This window comes from Megalopta genalis, chromosome 8 (assembly GCF_051020955.1).
Source record: "Megalopta genalis isolate 19385.01 chromosome 8, iyMegGena1_principal, whole genome shotgun sequence".
Taxonomy (NCBI): Eukaryota; Metazoa; Arthropoda; class Insecta; order Hymenoptera; family Halictidae; genus Megalopta; species Megalopta genalis.
Genome location: NC_135020.1, coordinates 9,680,084 through 9,700,092, shown reverse-complemented (window position 1 = coordinate 9,700,092; position 20,009 = coordinate 9,680,084). Strand labels below are relative to the sequence as shown.

Sequence of the window (20,009 nt, the reverse complement as noted above, 5' to 3'; positions counted from 1 at the left end):
TTCCACCTTGCCCCCTCCTCCCGCCCGCTTTTGTGCCGACACGGGGTGAAACCACCACCGGCACCGATCTTCGCGATTCTCTGCTGTTCTCGATGGTCTCTTCGACGTCTTCTTCGCTTCTCTCTGCTTCCTCTGCTTCGTATTCTGCTTCATATTCCGCTTCTTCTGCCTCGTATTTTGCTTCATATTCTGCTTCGTATTCTTCTTCGTATTCTGCTTCGTATTCTGCGTCCTCTTTCGCTTCATATTCTGCTTCTTCTTCCTCTTCTTCTGCTCCATATTCTGCTTCTTCCTCCGCATCCTCTCCCTCTTCTCCTGCTTCATATTCTGCTTCTTCCTCCTCTTCTTCTGCTTCATATTCTGCTTCATCTTCCTCTTTTTCCGCTCCATATTCTGCTTCTTCCTCCGCATATTCTTCCTCTTCTCCTGCTTCATATTCTGCTTCTTCCTCCTCCTCCTCCTCTTTTGCCTCCTTTTCTGCTTCTTCTTCCTCTTCTTCTGCTTTGTTACGGCGACTTGAAACTGCCCCGTTGCAAGCAACTCCTTGAAAAATAGTGGAAGATAGGGGTTGCCAAGGAAGCGTGTTACCAACAGACAAAATCGAGCAGTCGAGATCGGACACCGTCGAACGAGCAACATTTCAAATTGAAAGATCCGAAATATAATTGTACTGAGTTGTATTATACTGTATAGATATGTATTATACTGTATTAGATTATATTATATATTCTATTACTGTAAATAAAATGCCGCGACGCGAGACAAACGGACCGATTCGCAACAGCTTCATATTCTGCTTCTTCTTCCTCTTCTTCTGCCTCCTTTTCTGCTTCATATTCTGCTCCTTCTTCTGCTGCTTCTTCTTCCTCTCCCTCGTCTTCTTCTTCCCCGATTTTCGATCGCTCGCTGATTCGCTCCGCCGTTCGCTGCGCCGTTCGCTCGGCCATTCGTCCGTTCGTTCGTTCGTTCGTCCGACAACCCCTTTCCCTGTCTTCCTTTTCCAGCAGGCGTCCTCGAGCAGCCGCTACCAGGATTTCCACTTCGTTGGCGATTACGTGGGTGTCCAGGTAGGTGTGAGATCGCAAAGATACGCGCGCGGGTGGAGTGCACGCGGCAACAGCCGCGTGGGTGTTCGCCAGAAGGGTGGCTCTCTCTCTCTCTCTCCCTCTTTCGCTTTTTCCGTCCCGGTCCCCATAGGCTTGCTCCCTTTCGCCCCCCCCTCTCTCTCTCTTATTCTCTGTGGGGCTATCGATTTTCCTTTTTGAGCAAAAATTTCGAAGGCCCGCGTTTCACGCGGACAAAAGGGGTGGCCGGCGGCGATCGTTGCAGGCCGCCGCTCCGCGCCGTAGAGAAAAGGGACCCAGGTATGCGGGCCCAGGTAGCCGCGCGGCGGCCCAACGGTCGCGCCGCAACCCCGGGGCCCGCTAATTCGGCGCGCAAACACGCCCCTACCGTTCCACGGCGCGACCCTCCGCAACGGGGCGGCGATGTATCTTTCGTGTTACCGTGGAGTTGCCGCGGCGAAACCGATTCGAAGTTTTCAAGAACACCACCGGAACAAAGTTCACGGGAAGTATGCGGGACGCCGGGATACAGCAGCGGCTGCGGGGGAGGGGGAAGCGGCGAGAAGGGTGGCGAGGGTGCGACGCGGAACGGCAGAGCGAGGGGCGCAAGAAGAAGCAGCAGGACGTTCCCGGGATTACTTTCCTGTCCGATTCGAGGAATCCGGTCGCAATTAAAACGCTCCGAACCCCGGCCCACAGTAATTAATACGATTTCGCGCGGGCGGAGGGGGATGGAAATGCGCGCCGGAGGCGTCGGCGCGCGAAAAATTGCGAAAACCCGTGCCCTCGGCACGTTCCTACCCCCCTCCCTCCCCGCTGGTCGTCTATTAGCGAGTCCGGGAAGAAGTCCCGGCCGAAATCGCGGCGACTCCGTCGACGTCGACGACGACGGCGTTCTCGCCCCGCGGCGGGATCCGTTCGCTCGATGACAATTTATTTAAATTAAGCTCCTCGGCGCGGGCTTCCGATCGTAAATCTACTCACGGCGAACCCTTGGCAACGTATTAAGCACCGGCACTCTCGAGGAACACGGTTAAATGGAAACTCGTGACAACGGAACCATCCACACACCACGTGGGGTAAAGGTGGCAAGGGCGTGCGCGCGGGCGCGGGCGCGCGCGCTTCCGCGCGCATTCGCGTGGGAGAGCGAGAGGGAACGGCGAACGAAAGAGAGACATCGGGGGAGAGATACATTTATGAATTGCCCCATTCACGGAATGCGAATTCTCGCTCGGCAAACTTTAGGGGTCAACGGGTCGGGAACTGTTAGGTAGTTCTCTCCCCCATTGGCCGTACATGCGCTCTCCCGGCCTCGTGCCTCCGTCTCGCTCCCGCCCCGATACAGCTCTCCTCGCCGACCCCCCGCGCCCCACCCCCTCTGCCACCCGCCGCCGCGCCGCAGCCGATATATCGACACTCTTTCGAAACTTCCGCCCACACGGCCTGTGCAATAACCCCCGGATCGTATTAAACGAGCGAGTTAAGAACTCTCCGGCTCGACTTTCCCCCGTCGGAACTTTCACCCCCGTCCGATTCGTGTTCGCCACCCGTCCTCCTCACGGATCCCCCCCGGTGCACCCGAGAGATGACCCTCGACCGCGCGTGGGAGGGTTGGAAGTTTATCACGGCGGATCTTTTACGGTTGCACCGGCGATAAGGAGGCCACCGAGAGGGAGGGGGTGGGCGAGGGGGCAGGGGATAATCGTCGTTCAGAAGTCGCAGAGAACGCCGGCTGGGCCGGCCAGCCACGCTCTGCCATGCGGCGCGGGGGAGGGAGGGAGAGAGAGAGAGAGAAACGCGGGCATTATTCACTTTGCGGGAGCCGAGTCGCTTCTCGCGGCTGTAATAATTTTCTTTTTTATGAATGAACTTCGCTCGCCGCTCCGCGCTGTCTCTTTTTCTCTCTACGGTACTCGTTGTTTCTACCTCCCCCCTATTTCTCTCTCCCTTTTCTCTCGCTCTCTCTGCTTCTAGCATTTTTCTTCGTCTCTCTTTCCGCTCGCATCGTTCTCCTCTCTGTGCTCGTGCTACGCGTCTCGCGGCGCGCCGCACAATGGCCTGCCGGAGCAGCGATCCACGGTCAAAAGTCAATTTTGCCTATTTCGTGTTTCTGCTTTCGCATTAACGATTTTATGCGAGTTTCATTCTGACGGGTTTGCGAGCACCAAGGAGGAGCTTTGAAATCATATATAATTATATATAATTATATTATATATATATATAATTATAAAAATAATTATATTATATATATATATATATAATTATAAAAATAATTATATATTCGTTCACCGAGACACAGTTCTGTAGTAAGATGTAACGTTTGGGAAAAACAGGTGACGAAAATTTAAATTGAGGATTGGAAAGTTAAATTGAACATTTCATTGAAAATTTAGATTGTAAATTGAAAATTAAGTTGAACATTTCGTTGAAAGTACAAAATTGAAGATTGAAAATTGAATCGAACATTTCATTGAAAATTCAAAATTTAAACTGAGAAACTGAAATTCAAAATGTGGAACTAATTTTTCGAATTATTTATCGGACAGTATCGCGGTGTTTGTTAAGTTCGTATCGTGTTATTATGGTAGCGAGTCGGTTATATTTTTGTTATTTATGTATTGTGTATACATTTTTTTTATTGTACGTACAAACATTGCGACGCGCAAAACGGTTTAAATTTTGGAAAGGCGTACGGGGAAACCGTTGAAACCGCTTTTGTAAAATTAGATTTATTTTATATGAAAACTGATTCAATTTTTATTAAGGACGCGTCGATTTCAAGCGCAGCCCCCCCCCCCCTCTTCACCCCGCACTCCACGGCTCAATGGTATTTGAAAAATAAAGCTCGAGGTGGGCAGAATATTCTTCTTAATTGGCGCTCAGCTTGTGCACACAAAAATGAACAATTTGGGAAGAGGAGATACGATTTTACTATTTATTGTTATTTTATAATAGATTTAATATTTATTGTTATTTTATAGTAGATTTACTGTTTATTGTTATTTTATAATAGATTTACTATTTATAGTTATTTTACAGTAGATGTACTATCTATAGTTATTTTATATTCGATTCACTATTTATAGTTATTTTATAGTAGACTTACTATCTATAGTTATTTTATAATAGATTTACTATCTATAGTTATTTTATAATAGATTTACTATTTATAGTTATTTTACAGTAGATGTACTATTTATAGTTATTTTATATTAGATTCACTATCTATACTTATTTTATAATAGATTTACTATCCATAGTTATTTTATAATAGATTTACTATTTATAATCATTTTACAGTAGACTTACCATTTATAGTCACCAATTGTCGACAACTACAAAAACGAGCCGCAAGGCTCGAACAATCGTTACATAACCTAAGTTCACTGAATTTCGACGCCTGGGCAAGTAGTCAAGCGATAAACGCGCTCGTCACGCAATGCTCGTATCCGTTCGAAAGCGAAGCACGATTTTTCAGACGTTTCCGATAACCATGCAAAAAAATGTCGCCCGTGAAAATTCCTCGGTATTCATTTGTCTACAAATTAAAATATAAAAACTTACAGAAAGTTCTCTTTTCATAAAAAACGCCGATCGCCTCGACTTTTCGAATATCAACCCATATTTTTGACTCGGTAATATCCTAACTGGTGTCGCGACGAATTCGACGAGCTGCTACGCCATAACCTTAAGCGTTGAAAAAGAAATGTCGCCCGCGAAAGTTGCTCCATATTCATTTTTCTACGAATTAAAATAGAAAAACTTACGGAAAATTCTCTTTTCATAAAAGACGCCGATCGCCTCTATTTTACGAATATCAACCCATATATTTGTCTCGAGAATATTCTAGCCGGTGTCGCGACGAACTCGACGACTATACCATAACCTTAGACGTTGAAACAACGCTCGAACAATTTTGGCCGCGGATCGCTGCTTCGCCGGGCCGCGCCGTGCGCCGCATCGACTGCGCGGGACGCGAACATTCGTCTTCGTCAAAGCTAGAGGTCCGGGGGTCTCTCTAACGGCTGGCGTGCGCGTTCTTGCCCCGCGATTTCTTTTCCACGATTTTCCGACGGTCGATTCGATCGCACGCCCGGGATGAGTCACGCCTTAATTTCGGCGCTGTTCGTCGGAAGCCGATCGGGAACAATGTCCCCCCACAGCGAAGGGGTTCGCTGCGCAGAAATTGATCCGATTCTGCCCGGAAAAGAGTCCCACGATTCTGCGGCTCTCGCTGCAGCATGATCGCATAGCAGCATGTCTGTTAATTATTTCTTTCGTACCGTTGTAATTTGATTTCTTTACTGTCACGTTCAATGGGATATTCCGATGCGGAACCGACAATTTTAAGCGACTTTTACGGTAACGAATGGTTTGGATTTTATTCGTCGAGCGTTTTAACATTTTGAATCTGTACGTTTGGTTATATTTCAAGAGTTTGACCTTTTTTTTGGAAAATCAGACAACTTCATAGTTGTCTTTAAAAGTCTTTGAGTTGTGAAGAAGTTGTCTTTGCTATTGTTAACGTTTATGTGTAATTATCTTGTGAACTAGGCTGATGCGGAAAAAAATGTTTAACTGAGGCTTTTGCAGAAAAACTAGTCGCATAAAAATTATGCCACTTAATCTTTAAAAAATAGCCAAATATCTACACAGAATTTTGGAAATATTTGACCAATGAAAACTAAAGTATACTTTATCTCGAAGATCGTTCGAAATGGACGGCAATAATTATCCAATAATTATCAAATAATTATCCAATAATTATCCAATAATTATCAAATAATTTGGCAATAATTATCAAATAATTAGGCAATAATTATCCAATAAATAGGCAATAATTATCCAATAAATAGGCAATAATTATCCAATAATTATCCAATAATTAGACAATAATTAGACAATAATTATCCAATTAGCCAATAATTATCACTGAAATCGATACAACTCGAACAACAATAAAGGTTTCATGCTGAAATTTTTACTAGTTTTCGTTCACGGTGTTTAAGAGAATTGGATACGGTTTTTTTCGATCCGATTCTTTTTTCAAGATAAGACAAATTTTCTATTAACAAAACAATTAGTTGGCAAAATAATTTTCTCATCATTCGATGAGAATGATCGTCCATTATTAAGGCCATTCCGAGTCCATTTTTCAATTAGGGAGAATTTATTGTATATATAATGTCGCTAACCGTCCGCTTGCGACGATTATTCAACAACCCCCCAAAAAATTGCACCGCTCGATCGCCGCGTCCGCGGCGCAATAACGGAGTCAGCAACGACCTCGACAATAAATAAACGCTATTTTTTCTCTCCTTTCCGTATCTTCGATTCCAAATTTCCCTCGCGCCCTCTCAGGAAACCGAAAAACTATGCCACCCCCGCGAACAAAATATCACGAAGCTCGAATCATATCAGCCCGTGATTCGCCAAAAAGACCAACACCTGTTGACATCCTCCCGAAACAATACAAACCGCCTTAAAGCTCAGAGTAATCGGTGCAAGAAGCCGCGCGGGGTTAAAAACGCGCTGGAAAGCTGCGTCGATAGAACGCCGCGAAGTTTCCGCGAGAAATGCGACCGGTTGCCGGATTCCGTGGATTATAAACGCAGCCGAACGGGAATCGCGGATCTCCGCGACTGACACCGAGAGAGGATAATCGAATGCGTGTCCGAGTGGCGGATTCCACGAGCTTCAGCTCTGTTTGTCCCCGGGTTCATATATAGTATTGGGTTGGCAACTAAGTAATTGCCGATTTGTTCAATGAAATAAAAAATTCTTTTTCACTTGGAACGAAGTTTAATCTGTATTGTAGGCGTAGCACTAGCACAGCTAAATTCGCAGCGACCCGAAATTTCGCATTTCCGGGAGAGATTACTGGCTTCGAAAATTTAAATAATAGCAATTAAATGATATTTAAATAACTCTGAACGATCGAATACATGATAATATACGATAAACATTATAGCAACTTGCGCAGATTCAACGAGAATTGTTAAATTTCCTCGCGAAATTTCCGCTTCTCTTCCGCCCTTCGACAAACGTTCAAACAAACAATATTAAATTCAATTCCAAATACGATAATGTCTCCCTTACTGACGCTCAGATTGTCCACTGAAATGGACAATTTGAAGGAGACACGATTGTTCGTGCTTTACGGCTCGTTCTTATAATTGTGGACAATTTACAACAATAAAAATAAACCGCAAAGCTCGAACAATCGCATCTCCTCTCCCCAAATTGTCCATTTCTCTGGTCAATCTGGTCGTCAATTAGAGAGACATTACCGTAGAGACTCCACCGATACGAGAAACTATTGGGTTGGCAACTAAGTAATTGCCGATTTGTTCAATGAAATAAAAAATTCTTTTTCACTTGGAACGAAGTTTAATCTGTAATGTATTTTCCATTTTGTTCGATGACCTTTTGCCATCTCTCTGACAGCTTGAAAATTCCACGCTCGTAGAAAGTCTGATCGTTTTCGGCCAAAAACTGAGTTAAGTGAGATTTTACAGCGTCGTCATCGTTAAAAGTTTTACCACGAAGGGAGTTGTCCAGGGATCGAAATAAGTGGTAATCCGATGGCGCGAGATCAGGGCTATACGGTGGGTGTAACATTAATTCCCAACCAATATCCATCAATTTTTGCCGAGTGGACAAAGACGTGTGCGGCCTAGCATTGTCCTGCTGGAAAATGACACCTTTACGATTGACCAATTCTGGTCGCTTTTCCTTGACCGCTGCATTCAATTTGTCCAGTTGCTAACATTCACGGATAATAAAAAATAACATAATAATAATAATAATAATAATAATTTTATAACATAATATTTACGGATATCATAAAAATGTGGAGTGAGAGACATCTATAACTGAAATCGGTAATTAGTTAGTTGCCAACCCAATATATATAATACTATATAATACTATACTATATAATACTATACTGTACAATACTATATATAATATATCTCTCTCTGAGCAGCGGTGTTGTCGTCATTGTCGTTGTTGTTATTATAAACGCGGCTTCTCGTTTGCATTCGGTGCGCGACCGGCCGCGCCGATTAGGACAATGGGGGACGGGGGACACCTGCGAATGCGGCGCAAGGTAGCTCCGTGCCGGCCGGGGCATTGTAAATTTTTCTATGGAGACTTGGCCCAGGTCAAAAACACCTTTCAATTCGTTCACGAAGCCGGCCAGCGTTGTTCGCCGTTCGACGGACAAGTTAATCCCGCACCTTCGCCGGCCCACACACACAACGTCGGTCCCCTTCCCCCGCCCCTACGCGGGCTGCTGCATCTACCGGCCACCCTAACCGATCGTAGGGTCGTAAAGCGAAACAAAGAAAGCGAACGGTACTCGAGCGAATGATTTAAGAGCTCTATGGAATTATTAATTGCGCCCTCGGCCCGCCCAGTCGCAAAATGCCATAAAACGGCCGCGTAATCGTACACCGTTCCTCTCGCCCTCTCTCTCTTTCTCTCGCTCTTATACATACATACAAATTCACCGGCCCTATCTTTGTCTCTATTTCTCCGGTTCTCCGTGTAATGACACGGCCTATTAGCATTTTACAGTAATGTCTTCTTAAGTGACGCTCAGATTGCCATTTACTAAAATGGATAATTTGGGAAGAGGAGAAACGATTGTTCGAGCCTCGCGGCTCGTTTTTATATTTCTTGACGATTCGTAACTGTGAAAACGAACCGCAAGCTTCGAATTAATCGCATCATCTTTTCCCAAATTGTCCATTTTTCTGGACAATCTGAGCGTCAATTAGAGAGACATTACTGCACAGTAATGTCTCCCTTACTGACGCTCGGATTGTCAGATACGATTACTCGAGCCTTGCGGTTTATTTTTAGAATTATAAATTGTCCACAATTATAATCGTATCTCCTCTTCCCAAATTATCCATTTGACAATTTGAGCGACAATTATCGATACAATAATGTCTCCCTTACTGACGCTCAGATTGTCAGATGCGATTATTCGAGCCTCGCGGCTCACTTTTATAATCGATGACAATTTATAACTATAAAAACAAACCGAAAGGCTCGAATAATCGTATCTTCTCTTCCCAAATTGTCCAGTCGACAATCTGAGCGTCAATTATCGATGCAATAATGTCTCCCTTACTGACGCTCAGATTGTCAGATGCGATTATTCGAGCCTCGCGGCTCACTTTTATAATCGTTGACAATTTATAACTATAAAAACAAACCGCAAGTCTCGAGTAATCGCATCTCCTCTTACCAAATTGTCCATTTGACAATCTGAGCGTCAATTATCGATACAATAATGTCTCCCTTACTGACGCTCAGATTGTCAGATGCGATTATTCGAGCCTCGCGGCTCACTTTTATAATCGTGGACAATTTATAACTATAAAAACAAACCGAAAGGCTCGAACAATCGTATCTCCTCTTCCCAAATTGTCCATTCGACAATCCGGGCGTCGATTAGAGGGACATTACCATAGCCGGTGTCTTTTCACCCTCTTAACCAGTGAAATCCATCACTGGGGCCACCTAACCGTATCGCCTCCGGGCAAACAAATTATTCGTACAATTAGAGGGGGAGGGTGGTGGTGGGGGTTGTGGGGGGAGCTCCCGTGCTGGCTGTTTATTTGTTCCGAATTCCCGATTCCCCGTTCCATTGTTTACGCGCATTGCCACGTGCGTTAAACAGCGGATATCGGGAAAGGGTTGAACGAAATCACGCGGTAATTCGGCGGCGCGTATATCGAGCCGAACTATCCGGAACACCTGTTAGTTCGGCGGAATATAAATTTGCCGTAGGTATAATTATTAGAGTCGCCGCCGCCGCCGCCGTCCGGCTCGCTCGTCCGCGCCGGTCCCCGCGCCCTTCCTGGGCCCCCCGCGGAGAGGGGGCGGGGGAGCGAGAGAGAGGGACGGGGCCGCGGAGTGGAAACGCGGGGCGGGAGGGTGGGGGGTTGACCCGCGGTGTCGCCGGCCAAATCCTGGCCGCCGTCGTCTCGCTGTTCGCAAAGTCTCTCGGACAACGGAAAATCCGGGCGCGCGATTCCCGTCGTAAATAACCGGGCCGGAGCCCGTGTTCCCTCGGCGGAGACCTCGTTCCACGCTCGCAAATGAGTCCGAACAGGATCGTTGAACGTTTCGCGCCGGGGGACGATTGCGAAGTTGGCGCCAACTTCTACGGGCTTCGCTTCGGGAGACGCGGCGTAACCCCTTAGCCGGCTCCTCGCTAACAAGTACACACAACCGTCGCCAGGCCCCCTCCCGCCTTCGAGTTACAACCACCTTTGATATAGCACAGCCGATGCCATTTAACTAATTACAATGCCCGGCGACTCGCGATCGCTACAGTTAGTGGACGAACGTCTTGGGGTGGATCGATGATCGAGCGAAGCTACGAGCGAATCGCGATGCTTTTTTCAGTCGGTTTTGTCGAGGTTTGTTTTTGTTGTTCTTTTTTGGCTCGTTTCTGCTGTTTTATAGTCGATGCCTGTTAACAATTTAATAATAATTCAACTCTTTGGGGCCAAAAATGACCCACGGCACCGTTTGAGTCCCAGTCTATGACAATAAATTGAATTGAATTGAATTGTTATTTTGTTGTTGTTGTTGTTAATTATTATTTTTATGTTCATGCGATTGCTTCGTTAATAATAATGTAGCAATTTCGTTTAATTTAAAACGAGATACAATTTCTGTGCACCCGAGCCTATTTTATTTTGTGAAATCCTGCGCCCCGAAGAGTTGAATATGTAATACGATATAATCGATATAAATCAGAGTTGAATAATACGATATAATCGATATAAATGTAAATACAAATCTAAATAAAAATACGATATATATTTCTCCAATGTGATATGAACCGTTTATTTTGAAAGTGAGTCTATTTTCAAAGAAAAGTGAGATATCGCATAATTTGCGATTAATTCGGTGTAACCTTTTTATTTGTAACTAGAAATTGCGCAGCGATCGATTATTAGTGCAAGACATATTTCGATACTTAATTTTTCCTAATTGGAATTAAACGATTTTTACAATCGATATAATTATGAAAATGATGTAAGTCTATTTACAGCCCGCGAATGTATGTTATTTTAGTTAAATTCGCCTAAAAGAAATTTGCACGATCACATGTGCACAATTGCATATCGATAAATTAGTAGAAACATTTGCCAGACTCGACACAATTAATTTGTATCTCTAAACTGGCCGATATGCTAACCTTAAATGTTCTCGAAGCGACAAAATATGTACTTTGCACCACCGAAATAAACGGTCCGTATAAAAACTAGAATCTCGCGGGCAGACAGTTCGGCAGCCGAAAGGATTGCGGGCGATATAAAAATTCCGTTAAATCCGTAACGAGATGTTCATTGCATAAAAGCAGAAAATCAGCGGTTCGGCGGCGCGAATCGATGCGATGCCCAGACGATTAAATTGGAAACTTGGGATAAGATAAAATTAACTGACAAACGTCTAAAACCGAACGAGTTCAATGGCCGGACTATTTTGTGGCCATCGGAGTCCAAATAAATATCAATCCAGAGTATTTATACGATAGAGTAAGAGAGAGAGAGAGAGAGAGAGAGAGAGAGAGAATGAGAGAGAGAGAGAGAATGAGAGAGAGAGAGAGAGAATGAGAGAGAGAGAGAGAGAGAGAGAGAGTAAAAAAGCGCGAGTGTAAAAGCGCGAGAGTAAAAAAGCGCGAGAGAGAGAGGAGAGAGAGAGAGAGAGAGAGAGAGAATGAGAGAGAGAGAGAGAGAGAATGAGAGAGAGAGAGAGAGAGAGAGAGAGAGAGAGTAAAAAAGCGCGAGTGTAAAAGCGCGAGAGTAAAAAAGCGCGAGAGAGAGAGGAGAGAGAGAGAGAGAGAGAGAATGAGAGAGAGAGAGAGAGCGAGAGTAAAAAAGCGCGAGTGTAAAAGCACGAGAGAGAGAGGAGAGAGAGAGAGGAGAGAGAGAGAGAGAGAGAGAGAGAGAGAGAGAGAGAGAGAGCATCCATGCAAAACTACAAACAACCGCATTCGCAGGTACGCGTTCAAGTAATTTGTGCAAACGTGAATCATTGAACGGCGACAATTTTTGACAACTGTACAATCGTCGATGCTTCGGATCGCTCTCGGCTTTCAATAGCAATCTTTTGGGTTTAGGGTAGTAAAGATAAAAAAAGGAAGGGTAACAATAGAATAGAGTAGTGAAAAGATTTTCGGATTTTAAGCAATAAATACTGAATCATTACCAATCGAACAAACAAGTTTGTACCGCTAATCATTCTATTTTTTTCACCCTCTTTACAGGATACATCATTTCGTTAACATCATCAACGATGAGTCAGACGTATTTGCAGCCGACGTTTCAAAATTAATGTCTTCGGAAATTGATTGCATAATTTACTGATTCTTCGTCATTAGAAGTAGGCTACATTTTTGTTCTGTTGTTATCAAAATGAGCGGTTAACCGTATATTTAAATTAATTAAATTGAATAAAATTGAATTGAACTGAATAAAATTGAATTGAACTGAATTGAACTGAATTGAACTGAATTGAACTGAATTGAATTTAACCGTATATTTAAATTAATTAAACTGAATAAAATTGAATTGAATTGAACTGAACTGAACTGAATTGAAGTGAACTGAATAGAACTGAATTGAACTAAATTGAACTAAATTGAACTAAATTGAATTGAATTGAATTAAACTGAACTGAACGGAATTTAATTTAATTAAATTAAATTAAATTGAACTGAACGGAATTTAATTTAATTAAATTAAATTAAATTGAACTGAACTGAATTGAACTGAATTGAACTGAATTGAACTAAATTGAACTGAATTGAACTGAATTGAACTAAATTGAACTGAATTGAACTGAATATAACCTGAATTGAATCGAATCGAATTAAACTGACCTAAACTGAACTGAATAAAATTGAATTCAATATTAAATCGAACAGAACTGAATTCAATCGAATTAACCCCTAACCATACTGCAACGAGTACATCGACATCGAGAATACATATTATTCTATCCTTTAAAATTCTAATAAAATTCTAATCTCTGAATATTTAAACATTCAAGTAAATCTAGTCGCACAACAAGCACATCGATTTTCTTTCCCTTCTAAAAAAATCGTCGCGATCGAAAAATCTCTAATCACAGTAAAACTGCGAAGAAAAATCATTTACCAAGCGGGGTTAAATTAAAATAATATAATAATAATAATAATTTATATACATTTATATTTTATTTATATTTTTATAATAATTTTCAATATAATTAAAATTTTTTATTTTATCAAAAATCACAACAATATATCCTCCCTCCCCGCGATAACAACTACCCCCGCTCTGCGTGATATTCGATTAAACATCGACGAATCTACAGAAAGTACAGACATATATATATATATATAATATATATAATAATAATATAATTATTATATAATATACATATTATATAATAATAATAATAATTTATATATATATTTATATTTTATTTATATTTTTATAATAATTTTCAATACAATTAAAATTTTTTATTTTATCAAAAATCACAACAATATATCCCCCCTCCCCGCGGTAACAACTATCCCCGCTCTGCGTGACATTCGATTAAACATCGACGAATCTACAGAAAGTACAGACACAACGTCGAGAGAAACTGCGAGTGAAAAATCGTTTACGCGGAGACGTTAACTTCGAAAGGTTCAAGGGTCCGAGGGATCGGAGACCTACCCCCTAGTTTAACGGTACACGGCGCGGCCGGTCCCGGCGCGGTTTTTACAACCGTGGAGAAATTGAAAGATGTCTCGGGTTTCCCGGACGCTAACGACGCGACGGGACTAGTTCGAACGTCGGGTCGGGTCTAGCGGGGTCCGGGGACCCCGCGGGCCCGAAAGAAGCGTCGTAAAAGCCGCCGGCCGATAATAAGCCGCGCAGAGAGGACGGTCGCCCGGGTAAATCCGTGCACGGATAAACCGATAGTCGATTCCGTTCGGCTAATCCCTCGGAACACGGCGGTCTAAGACCGCGGCGAACGGTACTCGTCATTTCCCTCTGTCCGGTAAACACAACCGTTCCCGAAGGTCTACTCCGGTGTCCATTGTTCCATCGAACTGTCCCGACAATTATGCCCGGGTATAATCCCCGGCAATTAATAGACCCGCGATAATGTACCCCACGGTGTGCCCACGGGCTCCGTACGTTTATTGCCTCCTTTCGCCGGAATCGGCCGAGTTAGAGTGCGAATTTTACAACCTCTTCCCTACACTCGCCCCTTCCCCACGCCCCTACAAGGCCCTATTGTCGCGCTACGGAATTGACATCGACGACTGTCGGCTTTCTATTATGCACAAGCAGCCGGGCCCGGTCCACTCGGCGGGCGAGAAAAAGAACGCGCAGCCCCTTCCCCTCTCCCCCACTTTGTCACGTTTCTCCCTTTGGTTCTATGAAAGTTGAACCGGCACTTTCACGGTGTACCTTTAAGCCGGAAAGTTCGTGTTAAAGGAAACGAGCTGGAATCGAATCCAACTGTACTTCGACTCACCCCCACTCACCCCACTCCCCCTTCGACCGCTGTCTGCTTGCTTCATCTCTGCTCGCAGTTCTCGATCGCATGATAGCGATCCGTTAGAGTTGCCGAAAATCTGCCTGTGGATTTTGTTCTTTGTTTAAACAAGAAAATTAATGGGATTCTAATTAAGCTTCGGCGCTCTAGTGATGACTCCGAGGCGACGATAAAAATTGGTATATTATTTGTATACTGTTGGTATATTATTTAGCATCAGGCTCTTTTATATTTTTTAAAAATTGTTAAAATTGCATTGTAATCGCCGCTAGGCGATTAATTATTGCGCATAAATCGCAATAAAATGGACGAATAAAATAGCAATTAGTATACTATTTGCATACTATTGGTATATACTATTTAGCATCAGGCTCGTTCATATTTTTAAAAAATTATTAAAATTGCATTGTAATCGCCGCTAGGCGATTAATTATTGCGCATAAATCGCAATAAAATAGATAAATAAAATAGCAATACTGTAGATCAGAGATCACGTTTTGCATTTCGAATTCGAACAGCTTCGACTGCAAAGGATTTTATCTTATAGGGTGATCTTGCAGAATTCTTGCAGAATTTAACCCCTTGGGCACATTTGACTGAGACTCGTCGTGCACTTATTTTGTCTAAGTTACGGAGGACTAGCCTAATTTATTTATTCTGATTATAATTCAAACTGATCATTCGAACTTCTAATTATTATGTATATATATAATATTATAAATCATAAATATAATATTATAATAATATTATAAATCATAAATATAATATTATAATAATATTATATATATAATGTATATATATATATATATATATATATATATATATATATATATATTATATCGCTCAAGTAAATTAATTCTCACACAAAAGCGACTGTTTTTACATGCTAATCAGCGCGTCAGAAAATTGAATCCGTTCCAAAAGCAATGATTTTTCGAATAAATCTGTACCCAAGCGGTTAACGCATGCGTCTAAGGCGAGGCTTTCCGGATAATTTGTTCCGTTCTTCGATAAAGTTGTGCCGCGTGACGCAATTTCTATTTCGACGCTGATATTCGACCATGATCGAAGCAGCTACCGAACAATTTGTTAGGCGCGAACGACAACGCGATACCAATATATTAGCGAGACAGCAGAAACTTTCATGCGTGACGTCGATAATATTCGCGAAAGATCGATCCCAGCTGCCCTAAGATTTTGTTTATCGCATCTGCTTGTCGCCGAAATTATCTGAATGTATTTAAGCTGTTGGATCGCTGAATGGAACCTAAAGATAAACGAAACGAAATCCAGGTAGCCCGGTCGTGCTACCTTCACGCTTAAAAAAGGTCCGTTGTCCTTTAAATTTTCTCTACGGCATCGATATTCGGAAGCAATCGACGGTGCAATTAAACAATAAACTAATTTGAAAGCCCCGCGACCCTAAAAAGAAAGAGGCGGATGCATTAAAAATTCGAAATTGCAAAATTCAGAAGTATTGGTTTCCCGGCAAGATAAACTATCGGCATATAAACTATATCTAGAGAACAAATTATTATTATGCAAAACAATAATAATTCCGATTTGGATCTATATTTGGAGCTGTGCAGCTTTTTTTATACTATAATATTATTATATAATATATATATATAATAATATAATAATATTATTAGTATAATATCATATAATATAATAATATTATTAATACAATATTATATGATATAATAATATTATTAATACAATATTATATAATAGAATAATATTATTAATACACAATATATTATATACTATAATAATATTATTAATACAATATTATGTACTATGATAATATTATTAATACAATATTATATAATATAATAATATTATTAATTACTATTACTACTAAATATTATCCAATAACGTTTAAACTTAATATCATCCGCGACAGCAGCAGGAAGCAATTCGCCAAACTCGTCGGCCCCATAAATCCGCACACTAAATCGCTTACCAAGTAAGTGGGCAACAGGAGACTAAAAGGAAAATGGCCAATTGGCCTTGAAAAAGGTTTCAAGGGTTCTTAACGGGGAAAACCTCATTACGCTCTATGCATCTGGGCTACAGGTAAAAGCCTATGTACATCGTTTAGCCCATTGAACTCATGGTTAAGCCTGCAGATTTATACAAAGAGCAAAAAGAAATAAATAAAGAAAGAAAGATCGACCGTGTAATATCGAAAATTTCAAGAAAAATCAGACCGACGTACGGTGCGCTGGCTGGTCGGCGACTTATCGCCGGTATCGATCAAAGCGGAGACCGGAGCGCTCGATTCCGGGCGATACGTCGCGAAATTAGTCCAGGCCGTTTTCTCCGGTCTCATCCGGCACACGCGTGTCTTTTTCGCGGAACGACGGCGACCGTTAAGTCCGAGACTGCGAGCGTCACGTAGCGAACGCACGCACGCACGCACGCACGCACGCACACGCGCGCATACGCGGCCGCGTCCGCGGCGGTGTGCGTGCACACGTAGGCACGGACACACGCGGCGGCTCGCGCGCCTCGCGCATGAAACGCGCGCTCGCGCGTGCACGGTCTCCCGTCCTCGTCGGTGTTCCGCCGGTCGTGTTCGCTCGGTCGCGCACATCCTTCCGCGAAAGGCCGAGCCGCGAGGGAAGCAGGTGAAAATTAATTGTACGGGTTACCGGCTCGAGTGGCGAAGGAGCACACGGCTCTGGCTTCGTCTTGTCGGTGCGCGGCGCGCAAAGTGCGCCTCGCCGCGTACCGGAGGACGTGTCGATCGATTTTGCCCTCTCTCTCTCTCCCCCCCGGCCGCCGCCGCCACCGCGTCCTTTACCGTCCTCTTCGCCGCTCGCCTCGCTCCCTCTATCTCTCTCTCTCGCTCGCTCCTTTCTCTTTCACGCCTTCGTCCTTTCCCCTTTGCGCGACTCTCCGTTCGTTAATCGGCCGCCGTACGTCCGACCGCGTCTCGAGTCTCGAGCAGCGGCAGAGGCAGCAGCCGCACCGATATCGAGATCGATAAGGTGTATCCGGTGACGTCCGCGCTCCTCCGCCCCGCTATCTTCTCGATCTCGTGCGCGCTCGAAATATTTTCGTAACGTTGTTCCTCCGATAATACGCCGGCGATGCTCTCTCTTTCCCTCTCCATCTCTCTCTCTCTCTCTCTTTCTTCCTCGCTCTTTCTTCCTCTCTCTCTCTTTCTCTCTCTCTCTCTGGTCCTCCGCCGCGGTCTATCTCCTATCGCCGGGTACGAATTTATCGATAAACAGCCGATTCCAGTAATAACGGCGCGCAAACATACGCGGACCAAAATCACCCGACTCGGTTATTCAGTAATAACAACGGCGAGCGATAACCGTGCAACACCGCGGCGCGTCGCCCTTCCCCACGATCGACTCGTCATCGATGCCGAGTCAATCCCGAAAGTCGGAGTGCCAGGCGGCCGGTGGCCGCGGCCCGATCGATTCGAAGTCGATCGCCGCACGGAGCGGCGGACGTTCGTCGTTGCCCCCCCCCCCCCCCCGGTTACATAAAACCACGAGCGCGCCCGGCTTTTTCCCGTACGGTGGTTCTACCGGCCCCGGTATACGACGTACTCTCTCTCGTTCGTTCGTTCGGCTCGTTCCCCTTTAACCGTTCGGTTAGAAACCAGGGAGAGCCCGATATTTCGGGGCACGATTATTTCTGGAACGACCGAAAAATCCGTAGCATTCGTGGCATTCGTCCGCGTCCCCGTGGGCCGCGCGCAGGTAATATAATGTCGCCCGTTGTCGTCGTCGTCGCCGCCGCTACGCGCCGCGCCGCGCCGCGTCGCGCGCCACGGTGTTCGAAGCTTCTCGCGTAGCCCCGTCTATATCGCCGACGTCGCCGCCGTCGTCGTTCCGGTAAAGTGGGACTCCCGAGAAGGCCGAAGGCTGGCGCTCACGGCCGACCAACCGAACGAGCGATAATTATCGGGCCAGGGTAGGGCGAGAGACTCGACCGTCCGTCCGTCCGTTCGTTCGTACGCTGGCTAGCTAGCCGATGCGACCGTTCGCCACGGGAAAAAGAAATCGACGATTATAGGCGACGTCGGTCGCGGCTGCGGTGTCCGCGCGCGTATTTACGAGAGTAAATACGCTCGGTCGCCGTTGCCGCCGCCGCCGCCGGCGACGGTAGTCGCTGCCGCCCAGCGGCCTGGTAAATTTATCCGCGAATTACCGCGACGTTCCTTACTCCGCAACTTCGTACGGCCGCGTTCGCTCGCGTACGGATTTTAGGCCGCGCTCATAAATCCAGCTCTCCCCCTTGGGGCCGCGCGCGACGTTGCCGGGGGTAGGAGGGTCGGATTTAAGGGTTTTGCCACGGGTTCGCCGTCCCTCCCCCCCGTCGCCCGTCCCACCGCCGCCCACCCCACCCACCCCCGGTCCACCCTCCGTGCAGCTCCCGGCGCGGCTCCTCTATATTTCAGAGGAGAGAGAGCAGAGGTTGGAAAAACGGCGAGCCCCGGAGAGAGATCCCGGAATCGCGGGGAAATTAAACGAGCGTTCGGGTACGCGCGAAAAAATCGCGTCGCTCGTAAATTTCCGACGACCGGCTTTCCTCTCCTCTTCCATCCCATCGTTTCCTGTGTCCGATTCTATCTCGTTCCTTCTCGCTTCCTTTCTCTCTCTCGCTCTCGCTCGCTCGCTCTCGCGCGCGCGTCTTTTCTGGCTCTATCATCGGCCGTCGCTCTCGTCGTCACGGTCGCGGACCGGAAACTCGGACACGGAGGCGTCCCTCGGAACTATCGCCGAGGGAAAGGACAAAGAAACCGACGCCGCTGGCGACGGCGGCGGTGGCAACTTTCGGGATAGAAAGAAGGAGAGCCGACCGGAGAGGCTCGCGGACCAAGGATATACAATTCTGTTATAGGGATCCTATGGAGGAAGGGTATGCCGCGCGAAGGGTTGCCTCGTGTGCTCCGGTGTCACCTTGGTAAGGACGAGAAGCGGAAGACGACCGGTAGCGGACGACGTCGACGTCAACGTCATCGTCGGTGTCTAGCGACGTGAACAAGGAGGAGATGGAGGAGGACGACGACGTCGACGAGGACGACGAGGAGGAGGACGAGGACGAGGAGGAGGACGACGACGACGACGACGACGACGACGGTTGAGAAGAGAGAAGAGGCCGAGAGAGGGTCGTGGACTGAAGAGGGGTTTTAGTGGATAAGGGCGCAGAGGGGTAAAGAACGAGAGAAGCGCGCGTTCGACAGCGCGAAGGAAGACCGAGGGACAGGAACGGAAGAGGACGAGGTGAACCTGTGGGGAAAGGCTAGGGGCGGAGGAGGGTTGGGTCAGGGAGGGACGGATAGGTAGCGTAGAATAGCCGGGGGTATAGGCAAGACGAGGCGGGGACGAGGTAAAGCAAGACGCGCGG

General features: G+C 45.3%; 1 protein-coding gene across 1 annotated transcript; it reads left to right on the top strand.

Moving 5' to 3' along the window:
* Positions 1 to 374: 374 nt before the first annotated feature.
* LOC117227760 (uncharacterized) lies at positions 375 to 19,634 on the top strand (the record flags this gene model as incomplete). Its single annotated transcript, XM_076524271.1, has 5 exons — positions 375 to 536; positions 694 to 697; positions 785 to 855; positions 1,005 to 1,067; positions 19,503 to 19,634. Coding segments are annotated over 5 exons (432 nt in total), but the record flags the coding sequence as incomplete, so codon positions are not given.
* Between the last annotated feature and the right edge of the window lie 375 nt (positions 19,635 to 20,009).